Raw genomic sequence first — 16,274 nt, 5'->3', positions numbered from 1 at the left:
GCAGAAGGTGGCACTACATATTTATCAGTATTCACAGTATGTTGCTGGTACAGCACTATAAGTTTGCAGCAACTCAGGTTCCATTTCAGGGGCTTTGGCTTCAAATTAGCAGGCAAATTGGATTGGCAGCTGCTTCTGTTTTGGGTTTCCTTGATATGTCTTGGGGTGGTTATTTATTTCTTTGTTTAAAAGTTACAATTTATATAAAAGAACAAAAAACCTGTGATTTCTGCTCAAGTTGCTTTCATAAGCCAATATCCTTTCTTCGTGTTTCTGAATGTGTGGTACTCCCCAGCTATGTGTGTCTAGCCAATTGAGTCTGGCTACCTTATTTTTATTGATTCTAGCTTTAATGCTAATGAAGATCACACTTTTATAACTGGATAAAGACACTTAACATTCCCCGTTGCAAGGAGTTCTGAGCCACCACAGTAGTTTACTATTGTCAATAAATTATTGCAAGTTCATAAATTCCATATTTTTTTTGTTAATGCTACTTTGCCCTGAAGATGTTGGTAGTGTAGTTTCAAACAGATGAAATAAGATGCAGGGGCACATAGGCCATAAAGCTATGTTAACTTTTGTTATAAATTATATAATAAGAATGTGTGGTCCCCCTCCCCAATTCTAATAAAGTGGCAGTGTTTTCTTACCAAGAAATGCATGATCTGAAAGCACTTCCTCCCTCAAAAACCACCTTGGCGCATGAGCACCAATTTGGGAATCAGCTGGAACAAGGTTATTGGAATGGGTTAAATGAGGCAAACCTCATTGCTATATCAACTTTGTTACACATGATGGTGCACCTAGTTCTCCTTGATTTCTGTTATTTGGCAATTTTGGAAACACTCTCGTTTCAGAAGAGGGAAGCTACCTTTCTGGATGTTCTGCTCTGCTATCCCAGCTGCTGTTCCCTGCCGTGACATTGCATCTGCATAGTCATGTGTCAACTTCGAAGTGTCTGTTTCACAGGGTGTTCACTGTGTATGAATGTGCTTACTGGAGACATGCAGCAGTGTATATAGAATTGATATTTTTGAGGGAAACTGTAGTGGATGAAGCAACTCTTAAGAAGACCATGCATTCAATCAAAGGCATCTCCCAGTTGACATGGGGATTATGCGTTTTAAGTGAAACACCATTGAAAATGCCTGCAAACACTCCATTCTGCCCCTGCCCCGTCCTCCCCCTTTTTTGGTGATGTTTTCAGGTCACTTCTGGGTTGGGGATGATGTGAACATGCACATTGGGCATGTCTAAAATGGTTGCTGCCTGTAGTAATTTGTTGGTAGAAAAAGCTCCTGGTCATATTTTTTAAAATACCACTCTCCTTATCACTTGTCTCTTGCTGTGGACAAGCCTATTCTTAAATGCTTTCCTGGTGCATCAAGTATTTTAAAGTCATGGGTATACACAAGGGACGGGGAATCTCTGGCCTTCCCATGGGCAAGGTATAGTGGGTGTTGTTGGACTACACAGGTTAGCTATCTCTGGTTTGCACTGATATGCCCATGTGAAGCTTCCTTGTAGTGTATATATTTGTTTTTGACTGTTTGAAGGTGTTAACCATTCTGTCACCTACCTGGACTTTTCAGGGGAAAAGATGGAGGACAGAAATTGGAAAGACTTCATCTGTTACATATTTATGCATTCTGCACATCTCCTTTTTTGGTTTAGGGGCATTCCATGTCAAGTGATCCAGTGACATTTACCTTACCATTTTATATTGCTTTCAATTTTCTGTTTCCTAAAAGTAGTATAAGACAAGATCCCAGTAATTCAAAACTAAAAATACAAATCTCTTCAGAACTTCATGGGCTTTAATATGATATGGCACACGATGGACTTACTTTAAACTTTTAATTTAAGTTACAAAATTGAATGTTTTGAAAATTTTAAAACAGTGATATAAAAAAATCAATATGATTAAAGAATTCAAAAAAAATAATATTTCATATTTTAAAGAGCTTCCTACAAAATTTCATCTTGGGATCTCAATGGGATCACATTAAAAACAAATACTTTGTGCATATATGTCTGCCTTATTGGGTTCTAATAAGGATAAATGGGTCTTGGGGGGGAAATATGGTTTGAAGTCATGTTTATTCTCTTGTATCAGTTACTCCTTCCCTCCCAGGAGTGGAGGGGAAATAACATCAGACAGAGACCTCTCTACCAATTGTATTTCTATGGTCTGAGTATCTCCCTGAGCAATGCAGCCCCGTAGACTTCTCTCCTCCTTATGCTAATTAGCAAGGCTGCTGATCTTCCACAATATTCAACTAGTTACTAGGACATGGGTCTACTCTGAGCTATCCTTCACCTACGTGTGAAGCACGTAGACTATTCCAAATGCGCTGCATTATTATTTACAGCACTTTTAAAACGTCATATTAAAGGGAACTTACCCCCCTCCCCATCGTACAAGGTGGGGAACAAGAAGCTTACGTTTTCGCTTAATACTCCCTTGTACTGTATGTACTACAGTATTCATTGCGCGAGGTGCAGCGATGGCTCTCAGATGCTTCGCACTCCCTCAACACACTCTGCAGCCTCCCGCCGCGAGGGGACGCTGCGGCTCGGGCACCCAGCGCCTCTCTAGGACTTCTCCCCTCCCCATTGCGTCATTAGTTTGCGCCGCGCGCGAAGGAGGGGCCCTGTCCCAGTGCGGAGCTGCCGGGAAACGAAACTGAACTGTGGCGGAGAGGAGTTGGGGGGATCCGGCCTTCTTTCCTCTCTCTGTCTCTCGAGCCCAGGCGCGTGTCTGGAGGGGGCTGAGGCTCGGCCTTCGCGGTCTTCTCTGCCCTCATCTCCCGCTCCGGCCTAAGACAGAGCCTCCCCCTTCCCCTCGTGTGAGTGTAGCAAAGGCTCCCGGGAGGGTCGGGGAGAGCGAACGAGCCTCGGGGGGCCCCGTTTTGCCCCTGCTTCTCTGCCCCCCGCCGCCCCTGTCATGCTGCTTTTCCGATTGTCTCCGCTTGTTCGCAGCTCCAGAGAATACTCCAGGCTGGCCGCCCCTGTCTGCCCCTCTCCTTCCCCAGTTCCTGCCTCTCCCCGTTATGTCTCCTAGCCTAGCCGAGACCTTCCCTCCTGAGGGCATCGCTTGATAGGTTTCTGTCTCTCCTGTTTCGCCTCCCTTTTCATCTCCATCTCCCGGTTTCCCCCTTTTACTAAGGCTGAGATTCTAAGCATGTTTCCCAGGAAAGAAGTTCTCTTTAGCTCATTTGGACTTACTTCTGGGTCAGGTTGCAGCTTTCCACAGACTGTGGATTCTGCACAGAAACACACGCTCACTTTAGCTTCCACCTGGAATCCCAACTTCTTTCCCTTACCTAAGCCACATCCATCCTTTGATCTGGTGTATTCCTCTCATTCTCTCCCCCTCCCCCCCCCCCGCCCTTAGACCTCTTTGCAAATTAGTGTTGCTTTGTTGTGGTGCCTATATTAAGGCCATCTCTCCCACCCCTGTAAGGTTTGGTAAATATAAGTACACTGCCTGGCATCTGAATTAAAATATATTCCTAGTTGAGCACTTAATGGCTTCGTCATAGAAATGGGTTTTGTTACAAAACCAATCAACTGGATGAAATTGTGAAGAAACTATCCGTTACAATACTGTGCTTTACTTTCTGTTGGGTATTGAAGACTGTGTACATATTCAGAATAAAATTTGAGACTGTCCCCCAATGTATTGTGAGATCTTCTAGCATTGTGCAGTGTTCTTTTATATAATTCATTTATATTTCCAAGTTAATGTGACTCAGTGCTACTGTTCAGTAAAATCCCTCATTGCCCAGTGATGGATGGGCTCGAATCATATACCTACGTACCTCGAAGTAAGCCCCAGTGAACTGAATGGGGTTTAAGTAGGCATGTATATGATTTGTGCTGTAAAATGTTGCCCATAGAAGAACTAAAATGAGAATCTTCCCGTTGATACTCCTTTTAACTAGCTGCTGTTTCTCGTGCTGATTGCAGGGAGACTGGAAGGGGATGGCTTCATCCTGGAAATTTTACTGTGCCTATACAACTTTAAGCTTTCAGCTCTTATGTTTAACATTCAATTTACTCAGTTTTATGATTTGTACAAATGAACAATGTTGTGTTCACCACCGTTAATAAGCATAGCCACAGTGTGCTGTCCCTGTTGTTCCTCACTTGCCTCAAGAAAATTTGTACCACATAGTTGATGTTTCTTCTCCTAGTTTTAATGATTCCAGGAGTGGTAAATTCAGTGGTGTGTTATTTAGCCCTATTATGCTGTGGTATCAGTGTATCTTCCATAACAAAAAATAATGCTTTTGATGTATTTATTAGCAACTACAGTACATTATTGCAATATATGAGAGCTCATATAAACAACATTATTTATAACCAGGTTTCTGAATGCTCTGGCATTAGAAACTGGTTCTTCACAAATTTGTTAACTCAGGACTACCTGCTAAACTGGTGGTATACTTTGGGCACCTTTTGTTATTTGTTTATGTACTGTGATAACTTAACAAGCTTAGGCTGCAGCCTCTTACTGTACCTAGAAGTAAGCTGGTGCTGACTCAGTAGAACCTTCTGAGTAGATATGTATAGGATTGCATGGTTATAGCTCTGTCCTATTCATGTTTACTTATAAATTTGCCCCTCTGAGTTCAAAGGAGCATGCTGTACAGTCATGTGCATGGTTATTTGGCAGCATCTCCCACTCTCTTAATAGGGCTTACTCACTAGCAAGTGTGGTTAGGATTGCAATCTTAAAATGCAGTTGTATGTCAGTAACCTGGAAGTAAGGCTCGATGAGAATAAACAATAGGATTGTGCTGTTTTTTCTCTTGTGTGTTTATCAGTGAAACCTGAATTAGAACTGTGTTCTACTGGGATGTGTGTCTGTATGATGAAAGTGGTGGAATGAAAACATGCTATGAAAATGCCTATTCAGGTGTTTTCATTCTTTTTAAATTAATGGAGAGCAAATTGTTTGCTTTCCTGATTTCCCTCCTATTTTATATGAGCGGTCTTGAAAGTGCACAGAGGAAAGAGTTTTCTTCTTAAGAGAATGTTTCTATATAAGGACTGAAAACCTGAATACTCCACTGCCTTAAAATTATGCCACACTTATGAATGTGTTTGAAACTATTCTGGCACATGGTGAAAACCTTCTTGTTTACTATGACTTTTTCTGACTATTACCACCAGCCATTCTGGGGTTTTAAGAATATTTTTACTGTCCACCGGATTGCATTGTAATCATTTTGATTGTATTTGTATTGCGTTTCTTGGTATTGTTGTACACCACCTTGCGATGCCCCTATAATAGGCAATATAGAAATATTTTAATAATTAAATATTTTGTTTCCTCCTTGCAGAGAAAATGAAGCGACGAGCAGAACCTGAATATAGCAGTCCCCTAAAGAGGCAGAAGAAAAGGATCGAAGAGTTGGGTCTGACCCTCAGCTCCACATCAGATGATGAAACGCAACTTGGTAATCATGGAGCTCAAGGTAACATCACATGGGCCTGTCCACATCTAAACTTGGTTGTGCTGCAATCAACCTTTCATTGGACATAGAATGGAGTCATGGACTAACTGGTATCATTAGAACCCTGCTTGCTAATTTCCAGAGAAGAATAGTTAAACCATTGTGAGTACCATGTGAGGTCAGAGGCACTGGGGGCTATATAGGGTACAAACAAGTCAGTGGAATTTTCATTTGTTATTGCAGTCTATAAAACAACTTTTCTGACTCAGCTCCATGACTGACGGCCATCCAACTTCTACTTAAAAACCTCCCAACGAAGGAGAGTCCACCACCTCCTGAAGGAGTCCATTCTGCTTTCGAACAGAGCTAGTGTGGTGTAGTGGTTAAGAGCGGTAGTCTCGTAATCTGGGGAACCGGGTTCGCGTCTCCGCTCCTCCACATGCAGCTGCTGGGTGACCTTGGGCTAGTCACACTTCTCTGGAGTCTCTCAGCCCCACTCACCTCAGAGAGTGTTTGTTGTGGGGGAGGAAGGGAAAGGAGAACGTTAGCCGCTTTGAGACTCCTTCGGGTAGTGATAAAGTGGGATATCAAATCCAAACTCCTCTTCTTCTTCTCTTACTGCTAGAAAGTTTTTCTTGCTGTTTAATTGGAATCTCCTTCCTTGTCACATGAAGACAGTGCAACACTAAGGATTGTGTTTGAGGGATGTCTGCTTCCTACAGCACTTGGTGGCAGTTTAAAGAGATTTCCAGCAGTGAATTGAACTGTAAGGCTCAAGCGCCATAGTTTAGTGGTAGAGCAAATGCTTGACATGCAAACAGTGCCAGATTCATACCCCAGTATCTCCAGATAAGTCTGAAACCGTGGGGAGCTGCTGCCAGCCAGAGTAGACAGCACTGAGCTAGATAGATCTATGTTCTTCTCCATGAATAACTTGATTATACTGTGGCATAGACTGAGCGTTTCTTCCCTTTGCTTGGTTTTCAGAGTCTTCCACCACAAGCAGCAGCGAATCTGATGGCGAGATCAGTGAGAGGCGGCCTGTCCTCGGCTCTTTCAGCAATAAGTTCAGCGCAGACTCCCTTGTACAGGGCACATCCTCCCGATACTCCATGTATAACAGCGTGTCTCAGAAGCTCATGGTAGGTCAGAACACCCTTGCAAACATACTGTGGAAACTGAATTGAGGGAAATAACTTTTTTGAAATATGGAATAGTTCATCCTAGGCAAGTGTGCATAACTTCAATGAAGTATCATGCAGGTTTTAGATCTGACCTTCCACATAATACAAAAAATGGATCTTGCCTTTATAATAAAATGTTCCAATCTTCAGTATTTTAACAACAACAACTTCAGCTGTATTGGACAGGTTGCAGAAATTGAACTTGGGACAACCTGTCCCTTAGTCTAGAACGGACATCTTTTTCCTGATAATCTTGAACTGCTTCATAGCAGCCAGAAGCAGGTGAAGCTTTTCTTACCCTTGTGATCCAATGATATGGAAATCTCCACTTGTTGAATTTCAGTATGTCACACAGGTATTAAAAGTACAGGAACCCTGCCAGGGAATTATGCAAGCATTATATTGGGGAGGAAATTCAGAGCTCCGGTTGTCTGTGATGCACCTTTTCTGAGCGAAGTGCTCAGGCCTTATGAAAATAACTCGGCCCTCATCAGTATTGCCCTTGGCTCATAGAGGCCTGCTTGATTCTTATCTGTCAGTGAGCAGTTAATTAAATCCATCACAGAATTCAGTAATTACTTTCATGGTAGAGGGTTTGCTGTAAGCTGTGCTAGAGCTACAGTTCTCAGTGTGAGGTGAGCTCTCCTAAAGAAATATGTGCAGTTGTTAGGAGATTAATGAGCCCCTCCAAGCTTATATTGTTTGTGTGTGATTATTTGTGTAGATTAGCTGAGGAATCAGTTCTTGATAGTTATATTACAAGAAATTGAGTGAGTGCTATATTCCTCTTTGTGTTTCTAGGAGTAAAGTTGTTTAAGCAGCTTCTGATTTCCCCAAGGAATGTCACAACTCTGGTTGAACATCCCTGGCTCATATATGTTTCTAAAAGAATAAACGCTGCCAAAGAAATAGTTGATCTACTTAATTACAAAATATTCTGCCCAAGGTAACAAACTATAGGTGAATCGTAACAATAAGAACCAATACAAAATAAAATATCAAAAGTCAAAATGGTGTCCTGATCTGAAATATTTTTACATGCTTCCTAAAAAGTTGCAAGGAAGAATATAGGTCGGTCTCTCTAGGGAGGGAATTCCAGAGGGTGGCAGTGCTACAGTACCAAAATCCTGTCTCTCCAACAGTAACATTCCAGAGAGTTGAGCCACAAAGCTAGACCTCCCCTTCAGACCTTGGCTTTCTTTAATTGACAGTTGAGGAACTGGGGTTTGCAGTCTTTCAAACACAGGTCGGTACTGTTTTTCCTTCCTGACTTTAAATTATATCTGTAAGAGCACAGCAGGTATTTAATAGTGTAAAGGAATTTTAAAAATATTTTCAATCAAAAAATATAACCGACAAGATCTATAATTCTATTTGCTCTATTTCTATGGTTTTCAAATGTCTGTCTTCAAGGAACCTCTTCATGGCAGGTTGAATCTTCACATTTCTGCTATAGAATCCCTGTGCATAGCAGAGGATCCTAGGGTCACTCTGTGTTAATTGAGAGTGTAGCATAGAATGTACCCCAGTTCTCCTGCTACTTCCATCTTCTAGATGTTTATGTGAGCTGTTTTACAGGGAAACCTGTTTGCCATTACTGATCTGTTCGTTGAAATAAATTAAAAAATTGTCCAGTAGCACCTTAGAGACCAACAAAGTTTGTTTTATTTATTTATTTTTACTGCATCAGACCAACACAGCTACCTACCTGATCTGTTTGTTGAGACAGTGGTTCTCAAACTTCCCCCACAATGGACCACAGGAAAATTACGGAGGGTCTTGGTGGACCACTTAGTGATTTTTCTGCCTGTTTTAGCAATTGTAATGATGCTACATTCTCTTTAATGAAATCAAGATTAAACTTTTAAACCTCTAGTCTTCTCCACTCCTTTCAAATGCCCCCTCCCAATCACTTCCAGTCCATCCCACTCACCTTAGAACCTGGCCGTCTACCTGCTCTTTACAGACATGCTGCAGACCACCTGAAGGAAGTGGACAGACCACCATTTGGCAACCTCTGCTTTAAGTTGTACCTGATAAGCTTTCAAGGAACCCCAGAGTTCCCTGGAGCACAAGTTTGAAAATCCTACTGTTGGCTGAAGGGTTATGGCTAACTGAATCCCATCTGTTTACTGTTGTGAGGTTCACATGAACTGCTTTGGGCTTCTGACATGTGTGAGACAGAAAGAGAGAGACCATGATCACAACTGTAGTCTCATTACAGACTTTTCTGTCCAAAGAGCCCAGAGTACTTAGAGGTTGATAAACCTGACAAATGGCAAATAGCTATTGAGTTCTTCACAGGTTACTCATTTGTAGCAAGGCAGTTCATTTTTGTTGTTGTGTTTACATGTTTCATTCTGTTGATCTAGCTTCATCCTAATTAAGTTGAACACACTTGAAGGAGTGTCCAGAAGTCTTCTATGAGATTCATTAAGTGCACTCAATACTTTTTAATCACAGGAGTCTTAAGATGGCCTGATTTATTTATTTATTCTGCTAGTCCTCAGCCTAAGCACAGAAGGTAGTGCATAAATTTGTTGTTAGACGTTACTAAGGAGCTTATTCTGCATTGGCTTACAGGCCAAAATGGGTTTCCGAGAAGGTGAAGGTCTTGGAAAATATGGCCAGGGGAGACAAGAGATCGTTGAGGCCTCCAAACAGAAAGGAAGACGAGGTCTGGGGCTGACTCTGAAAGGATTTGACGGAGAAGTCAACATCAACTGGCAGGATGAGCCAGAGGTAATTATGTGCACATTTTGTTCCTTCCACATGTTTTTTGTGCTTTCCACTTATCTGTTGGGCATTGTGGAGAGGTCTTTTGGCCACTGGCTCAGGTGAAGTTTGTGGCAAAATAACCCTTGGTTTGAAGGCTTTTATCTTGCAAATGGTGCTAGCCTCTGGGAGGAATTCAGCCCTTTGCTCTTCTGATCGTTCCATCAGCGCAATAATTTTAGCTTTCCAGATGGAATTAATCCCCCCTCTCTTCCCCCTGCATCAACCCCACCCCACCTCCCAGAGCCCGGAGTGGGTTGAAGATAGGGGAGAAAGCCCTGATGTGCAAGTGGAATTCCTTATTCAGGACTCTGACAGGATTTGTTAAGTGAATCCTGTCCTCTGTCTGGTAATCTATTTCAACTTCCTTATTCTTAATTGTCACATGAACATATTGCCTGCCCATGTGTTATGAAAACACTATGGTTCTCTTAAAGACATTATTTGAATTTCAGACTTAAAAGATTGTGTTGAGCTTCTGGTTTACTTCCAAATATTAAGGGAGTTAAATTTTGCTGCAGCATACACAGTCTTCTTTTTTACTTATTTTTTCTTATGTTCACAGGCTAGCGCTTATGAGCAAGTGGACTGGTTCCCAGAATGTACCACTGAAATTCCAGATGCTGAGGAAATGAAGGATTGGATGACTATAGGCAAGGTATGAAGCATGGGCAAGAGAGTTAAGGGCTAAGCCAATTAAGAATTCAGAGAGGCTGGGTACCAAGTCCAGAGGTGCCATTCTGCATGCAAAAGTGTAATGCAGTTTGAGTGATGCCCTTTCCCTGACACAAACACATTAAGACCGGGTCAGAATGACCAAAATATTGAGTAAACATTTTAAAATATAATTAATATTAGGGAAGCCAACTGAAGTAAAAAAATACATTTAATAAATGCCAATAAAAATATAATTAGATGATTCTGACTTTCTCAATATTTTTTTATTAAAATTACAGATGAGCTCCAAACATTTTATTTTAGTGCTTGGTCTACAATGAACTCCTATATAAATGAATTCCTATTTACAATTTATTTATCGCATTTTTGTTTTGTCCTCCTCCAAAGAGTTGAGGGTATATGGTTCCTCTTCTATTTTAGTCTTATGTTGACCCTGTCAGGTAATGTTAGACTTAAGAGAAAGTGACTGCCCATGTTCACCCCATGTTTTGGCTAACATTCACTTCCGAACTATAATAGTTTTTATAAGAATTTATTACTTATACCCCGCTCATCTGACTGGGTTGCCCCAGCCGCTCTGGGAGGCTTTCAACAGAATATAAAGAACACACAATACATTGGACATTTAAATCTTCCTGATACAGGGCTGCCTTCAGATGTCTACAGAATGTCATATTGTTGTTTATCTCTAATAATAATAATTTATTACTTGACTAACAACAACCATCTGTTGAGAAGGACCTGTGAACAGTCCAGCTCTTCCATTTTCTGTACTAAAAATGTTTTGCTGGGTGATGTGGGCCTGGGTCCTAGGTTGGTGTGTTTCCACTCATTATCTTGCTGAGCTTTGTGTTCTCAACCTGAATCCATACTTCCATGTGAAGGGAGCAAATTAACATACTTGGGTATTCGAGGGCTACTCACTCTGTTCTTCAGTATCAGATTGCAGTGTGAATAAGCTTCATCCTTGTAATTGCTGCATTTGTGAGAGCTTGAGTACCTTGACAAGCTGCTTAATCACAACAGCAGGAAGCCGCATTTTCTGTAGTGATGCTCTCATTTTGTACAGAGTACTCTGTCTGCCTGGCACAGAATATTGCTGCTCACCAGTGATATAGTTTGAAAGGCTGCAGCCTAGCCAGAAGTGTAAATAACAGCAGTGACAGGATTTTTCTTTTTCTTGGATACCAGCCGTTTTTATTAATGATATATAGTGGCAAGTGTTTGATGTACCACAGTGATTCTTAAGGGTGTTTATACAAAGCTAGCTTCCCTACTTTTCTTCAGGCTGCAAAATGCCATGTTTATTAGTCTGCCTGGTGAGTAGATATCTAACTGTTCTTAGATTGAAAACTGAAGTAGAAATAGATGCATACTCCCAATATGTACTTGTATACTGTTTCCTGTTGCAGTGAAACAGACTGATTATTGATCAGCCTTGCTTCTGACTCTTATAAAAAGTGCTATGAGCCCTTGTTAAGAGTGCATTGGGCTTGGACCCAAGCAACAAGGCTTTGATCTTAAATATCAAATAAATTCATTGGTAGCCTTGAGCACGGCACACCAAACCTGTTTCCTGTATGCAGAGTTTCATTAATTTGCCTTCTTGCACAGTTTTTTAAAAATTAAAACTGGGTGAATGTTTTCCATGCTCCCAAGAGATTTTTCTGACCACCAAAATATTCTTCAGAAGCCCCCTTCCCAGCATCCCTTTTTTTGCATCCCTTTCAGCAGCAGCTTTGGCAGCATGTACTTGCTTTTTGTTTTAAATAGAGAGTGGTTCTTGCAGGCTACATGAACCTATGAAGTGGAGATTGCGTAGCCAGTACAGTGGTGCCTTGCAAGACGAAATTAATTCGTTCCGCAAGTTCTTTCGTCTTGCGAGTTTTTCGTCTTGCGAAGCACGGTTTCCCATAGGAATGCATTGAAAATCAATCAATGCGTTCCTATGGAAATCGCCTTCAGACCAGGTCCGGGGACAGTCTGTCCCCCAACCTCTTCTGAAGGCTGGGGGGGGGGCGGACAAGGGCTTTTCTTCCCACCCCCAGCATTTAAAAAAAACCCCGGGACAGCAGAGGACTTCTCCGCTGTCCCGAGGTTTTTTAAAATGCTGGCGGGCGGCAGCGAAGGTTTCGCTGCCGCCTGCCAGCATTTTAAAAAACCCCGGGACATTCTCCGCTGTCCCGGGGCGATTTAAAAGCCCCCGGGAAGGCAGGCAGGGGGGACAAAGACTTTTGCCCCCCGTCAGCCTTCGGAAGAGGTCCTGGACCTCTTCCGAAGGCGGGCGGCGGGCAAAAGTCTTTGTCCCCCCTGCCTGCCTTCCCGGGGAGATTTAAAAGCCTCTGTACGGCTTTTGAAGGCAGGCGGGGGGGAGCAAAGACTTTTGCCCCCCGCCCGCCTTCAGAAGAGGTCCAGGACCTCTTCCGAAGGCGGACGGGGGGCAAAAGTCTTTGCTCCCCCCCCCCGCCTGGCTTCAAAAGCCATCCGGGATAGCGGGAAGCGCTTCCCTGCTATCCTGGACTGCTTTTAAAATGCTGGCGGTGGGGAGGAAAGCCTTTCGGCCCCCGCCGGCCTTCCTGGACCTCTTCTGAAGGCCGGGGGGGGGGGAAGGCTTTGCTCCCCACCGCCAGCATTTAAAAGAGGTCCCCGGAGATTTCCCTATGGGCTTTCTTCTTGCAAAGCAAGCCCATAGGGAAATTCGTTTTGCGAAGCGCCTCCAAAACGGAAAAACCCTTTCGTCTAGCGGGTTTTTCGTCTTGCGAGGCGTTGTCTTGCGGGGCACCACTGTATGTGATGATGGCACCTAGTTTTCAAGTTTGGCTATCTGATGTCAACCCAAAAAGTCTGGAGTGGGTTCACACATAGCGGTATTTGCTAAATGTCACCTCTCAGTGTTGTGATCCAAGTTTTTATTAGCATAGGTGATTTATTTTTTAAAAAAGCAAAGCTCTATAAGAAATTAGGCTCCTGTCTGAAGCCATTTCCATGTGCATTACTTGCTTGATCAGCAAGTATGGCCCCAAATCAGATAAGTATTCCATTTAGCCCATGATTCTTTAAACTATTTCTTTTCAAAGTTTGAAAAAGAATTACATGTGGGAAGCTGTTGATAAAGGCAGGTGTCTACAGTTTCAGTCCCTCAGTCCTATTTCTCATACTGAAAAAGTGATGTGTCCATTTATCTGGCACACAAGGAGTAGGTCAGAGTTCCCACCTGAGAGCAGCTGCTCCAAACTATTATTTTTTGTTAGATCTGCATGTTTTCATGAAAGGTGTCTTGCCACATTGTCTTAATAAAGAGGAAGATGTTCTCTTTGTTTATTCATTTCCTCCATATTTTATTCTCTAGAAAAAACTGGTGATTGATGATGAAACACATTTCTGTGGAGAAGAACTCCTACAGAATATGCTTCAGTGCAAGGTGAGTTTTGTCTGTTGGGGACAGAGCCTCTCCATGGAAGAGAACGGGAGTATATCTAAGATCTGGAGGCTCTGCGAGTTGGTTGTTTTGAGACATTGGGGGTCAAGAGACCTTGACACTTCATCCATGCAATATAAGGCATTAATTTCGAGACCAGAATTTAATTATCAGACTGTGTTTTAAATCTTACTTGAGCAGGCCTTTGTTTCTTACTGGCTTCAAAAGGTTGTAGTGGTGCTGCCTAAGTTATTGCATCTTAATACCTCCAGCTAGAGAATTTTGAGCTCATTGCTATTCCCCTATAGCTAGGTTCCTGTAATTTGATGTTACTTAACTATAATTTGACCTCCTTGTCAAATTAGACTTGTTCCTTCTTTTTCCAGAGCGTGTTTGATGAGCTGGATGGGGAGGAAATGCGCCGAGCTCGTACAAGGTCCAACCCCTATGAGATGATCCGTGGAGTCTTCTTCCTAAACAGGTCAATGGAGGATCTCAGATTTGCGGCCCTTGAGTTAGCAAGGGCAGACTCTTAACAAGTCTCCCTCTTGCATTTACAGAGCAGCAATGAAGATGGCAAACCTAGACTACGTCTTTGACCACATGTTTACAAACCCAAAGGATTCTCGAGGGGTAAAGGTTTCTCTATATCTGTAAATCTTCAGTATCTTCTGTGAATGGGGGAATTGGGTGGAAAAATCCTTCAGAGTTTTACCAAAATAGTTGGGGTTTTTTTTGGGGGGGTTGTTTTTTAAGTGCCCTGGCAGTCAGGGATGCAGTACGGCAATGCAGTTGTTTCTTTGGTTAGTCAGTTGCTTCTGTTGAGGCGCTTTGAGTCTCATCCCTTATCCATTTTGGCAGAAACCTCTGATCAGAGATCGTGATGCAGAGCTCCTGTACTTTGCTGATGTATGTGCTGGCCCTGGGGGCTTCTCAGAGTATGTCCTCTGGAGGAAGAAGTGGCATGCAAAAGGGTTTGGCATGACCTTAAAAGGACCAAATGATTTCAAATTGGAGGATTTCTTTGCTGCTTCTAGTGAGCTCTTCGAGCCTTACTATGGTATGTATAAGCATTTATTTATGGCAACCTTCTCCCCACCCCCTCATAGTTCATCTTCAGTGTCAATTGAAAGACTTAAAGAGTTTTGAATGCACGTGCATTTTTAAATCTAAAACATTTTGGCGACAGCTCTGTCAGTACCTACAGAAGTTGTACATGTTTTGAAAGTTGATTGCCATTTGATCTTAGAGACAGACAGGCAGCATACACAGATTGTTGCCACTGTGTCCCATTTTTTTAAACAAAGGATGTAATCAAGTGTGGAAACTACCAAGGATAGCAAGGAATACCAACATCACGAGAGGCGAGAGAAGTGGCGTTTCTTTTACAAAACTTCTCAGATCACTTTATGCAGAAGTGTAGTCATAAGTTTTTAAAATGAAATAATGAGAAATCTTTGGAAATGATTCTGTGGTATGTAATAACAATAATGCACAGCGGACGATAGCAAATTCTTTGCTTTCCTTGCTCACAGGTGAAGAAGGAATTGAGGGAGATGGAGACATCACCCGTCCCGAGAACATCACTGCCTTCCAGAATTTTGTGCTGGACAATACAGATCGCAAGGGGGTACATTTCTTGATGGCTGATGGGGTATGTTCCTTCTCTTTCCCCTTTTTTCACTGAGCTAAGAGAGGGACCTAGCTTTGTGTATTGTGATGTGACATTTAGCTTGTTATAAATGTGATGTGATGATTCAGAGAGCTTATACACACACACACATACACAGGATTACCTCTGGATATAGATAATGGTTCAGTTTTGTTTTGGGATTGGATTAATGGTTTCATTTCAGTACAACTAAAATCAACAAATACATGGTGTGGTGGTTCATAGAACATCACAACATAGATTTGTTGCTGATGTCCCTCACCAGCATATCTGAGCACTCAGTGTACAGCACGAAAGCTGCTGCTACCCTCTGCGAGTGCATCCTTGTTCCTTCTAGTTGAATAACACACACTCTGTGTGTATGTGTGTGTACACTGTGTGACAGACAAGGACAGTGGCTCCTTGTGTGAAGAGCACTTCCTAGAACTGATAGGTGTGAAGAGAAGGATGATGCAGAGGAGGAACAGACTCTTCAATGAGGCACAGTGCCATGAAGATGATCCCCCACCCTCCTGAGTGTGGGACTAAGGAGGACCACTTCCACCAATTCTCTGCTCACTCCCTACTCCATCCTTACTGACTATTATCTCAGTTACCTCTTTACTGAAAGTGAGAAGCAAGCTTCCTCTTCCCTGACAGATTATGGAAAGGCAAAAGCGCACGTTAAGCCCAGGGAGGGAGAAGGCAGCATGCAGCTCAGTGGGCAGGCAGTGACTTGTCACACTCTCCAAAGAGGGAAGGGTGAATTGAATTTAAGTTTTCCGTTTCGTGAAATGTGATACTGGGTTTCAGTTACATAAAATGTGATTTGCATTAAGGTTTGCTGTTTGCTGTGTGTTTCAGGGTTTCTCTGTTGAGGGTCAGGAAAACATCCAAGAGATTCTAAGCAAGCAGCTGACTCTTTGCCAGTTCCTCACAGCACTCTCTGTCGTACGAACAGGTGCTTCTCCACACGCTCCCCCCGCCCCCCCCGTCTCTGTATTTCCCCTTCTGTCCCTTGTGGCTTTAGTGTTAACTATTCTAGACTCTCTTATCTCCACCCCCACTTTGCGCGGTATTTTGTAAGAGACCAGACTCTT

General features: G+C 42.6%; 1 protein-coding gene across 1 annotated transcript in view; it reads left to right on the top strand.

Moving 5' to 3' along the window:
• Positions 1–2,634: 2,634 nt before the first annotated feature.
• The window catches only part of CMTR1 (cap methyltransferase 1), a 33,999-nt gene continuing 20,359 nt past the window's right edge, over positions 2,635–16,274 (top strand). Inside the window, exons 1-11 of the mRNA XM_081903882.1 lie at positions 2,635–2,852; positions 5,355–5,489; positions 6,456–6,610; positions 9,236–9,394; positions 9,993–10,085; positions 13,455–13,526; positions 13,910–14,004; positions 14,084–14,156; positions 14,385–14,583; positions 15,059–15,177; positions 16,039–16,135. Coding sequence (XP_081760008.1) covers positions 5,360–5,489; positions 6,456–6,610; positions 9,236–9,394; positions 9,993–10,085; positions 13,455–13,526; positions 13,910–14,004; positions 14,084–14,156; positions 14,385–14,583; positions 15,059–15,177; positions 16,039–16,135 — 1,192 coding nt within the window. The 5' untranslated portion in view covers positions 2,635–2,852; positions 5,355–5,359. The remainder of the gene's footprint in view (positions 2,853–5,354; positions 5,490–6,455; positions 6,611–9,235; positions 9,395–9,992; positions 10,086–13,454; positions 13,527–13,909; positions 14,005–14,083; positions 14,157–14,384; positions 14,584–15,058; positions 15,178–16,038; positions 16,136–16,274) is intronic.

The sequence above is a fragment of the Podarcis melisellensis genome (assembly GCF_964234715.1).
Source record: "Podarcis melisellensis genome assembly, chromosome: 3".
Lineage (NCBI taxonomy): Eukaryota > Metazoa > Chordata > Lepidosauria > Squamata > Lacertidae > Podarcis > Podarcis melisellensis.
The sequence above is the reverse complement of the archived record's forward strand: the minus strand, read 5'-3'. Positions and strand labels throughout refer to the sequence as shown.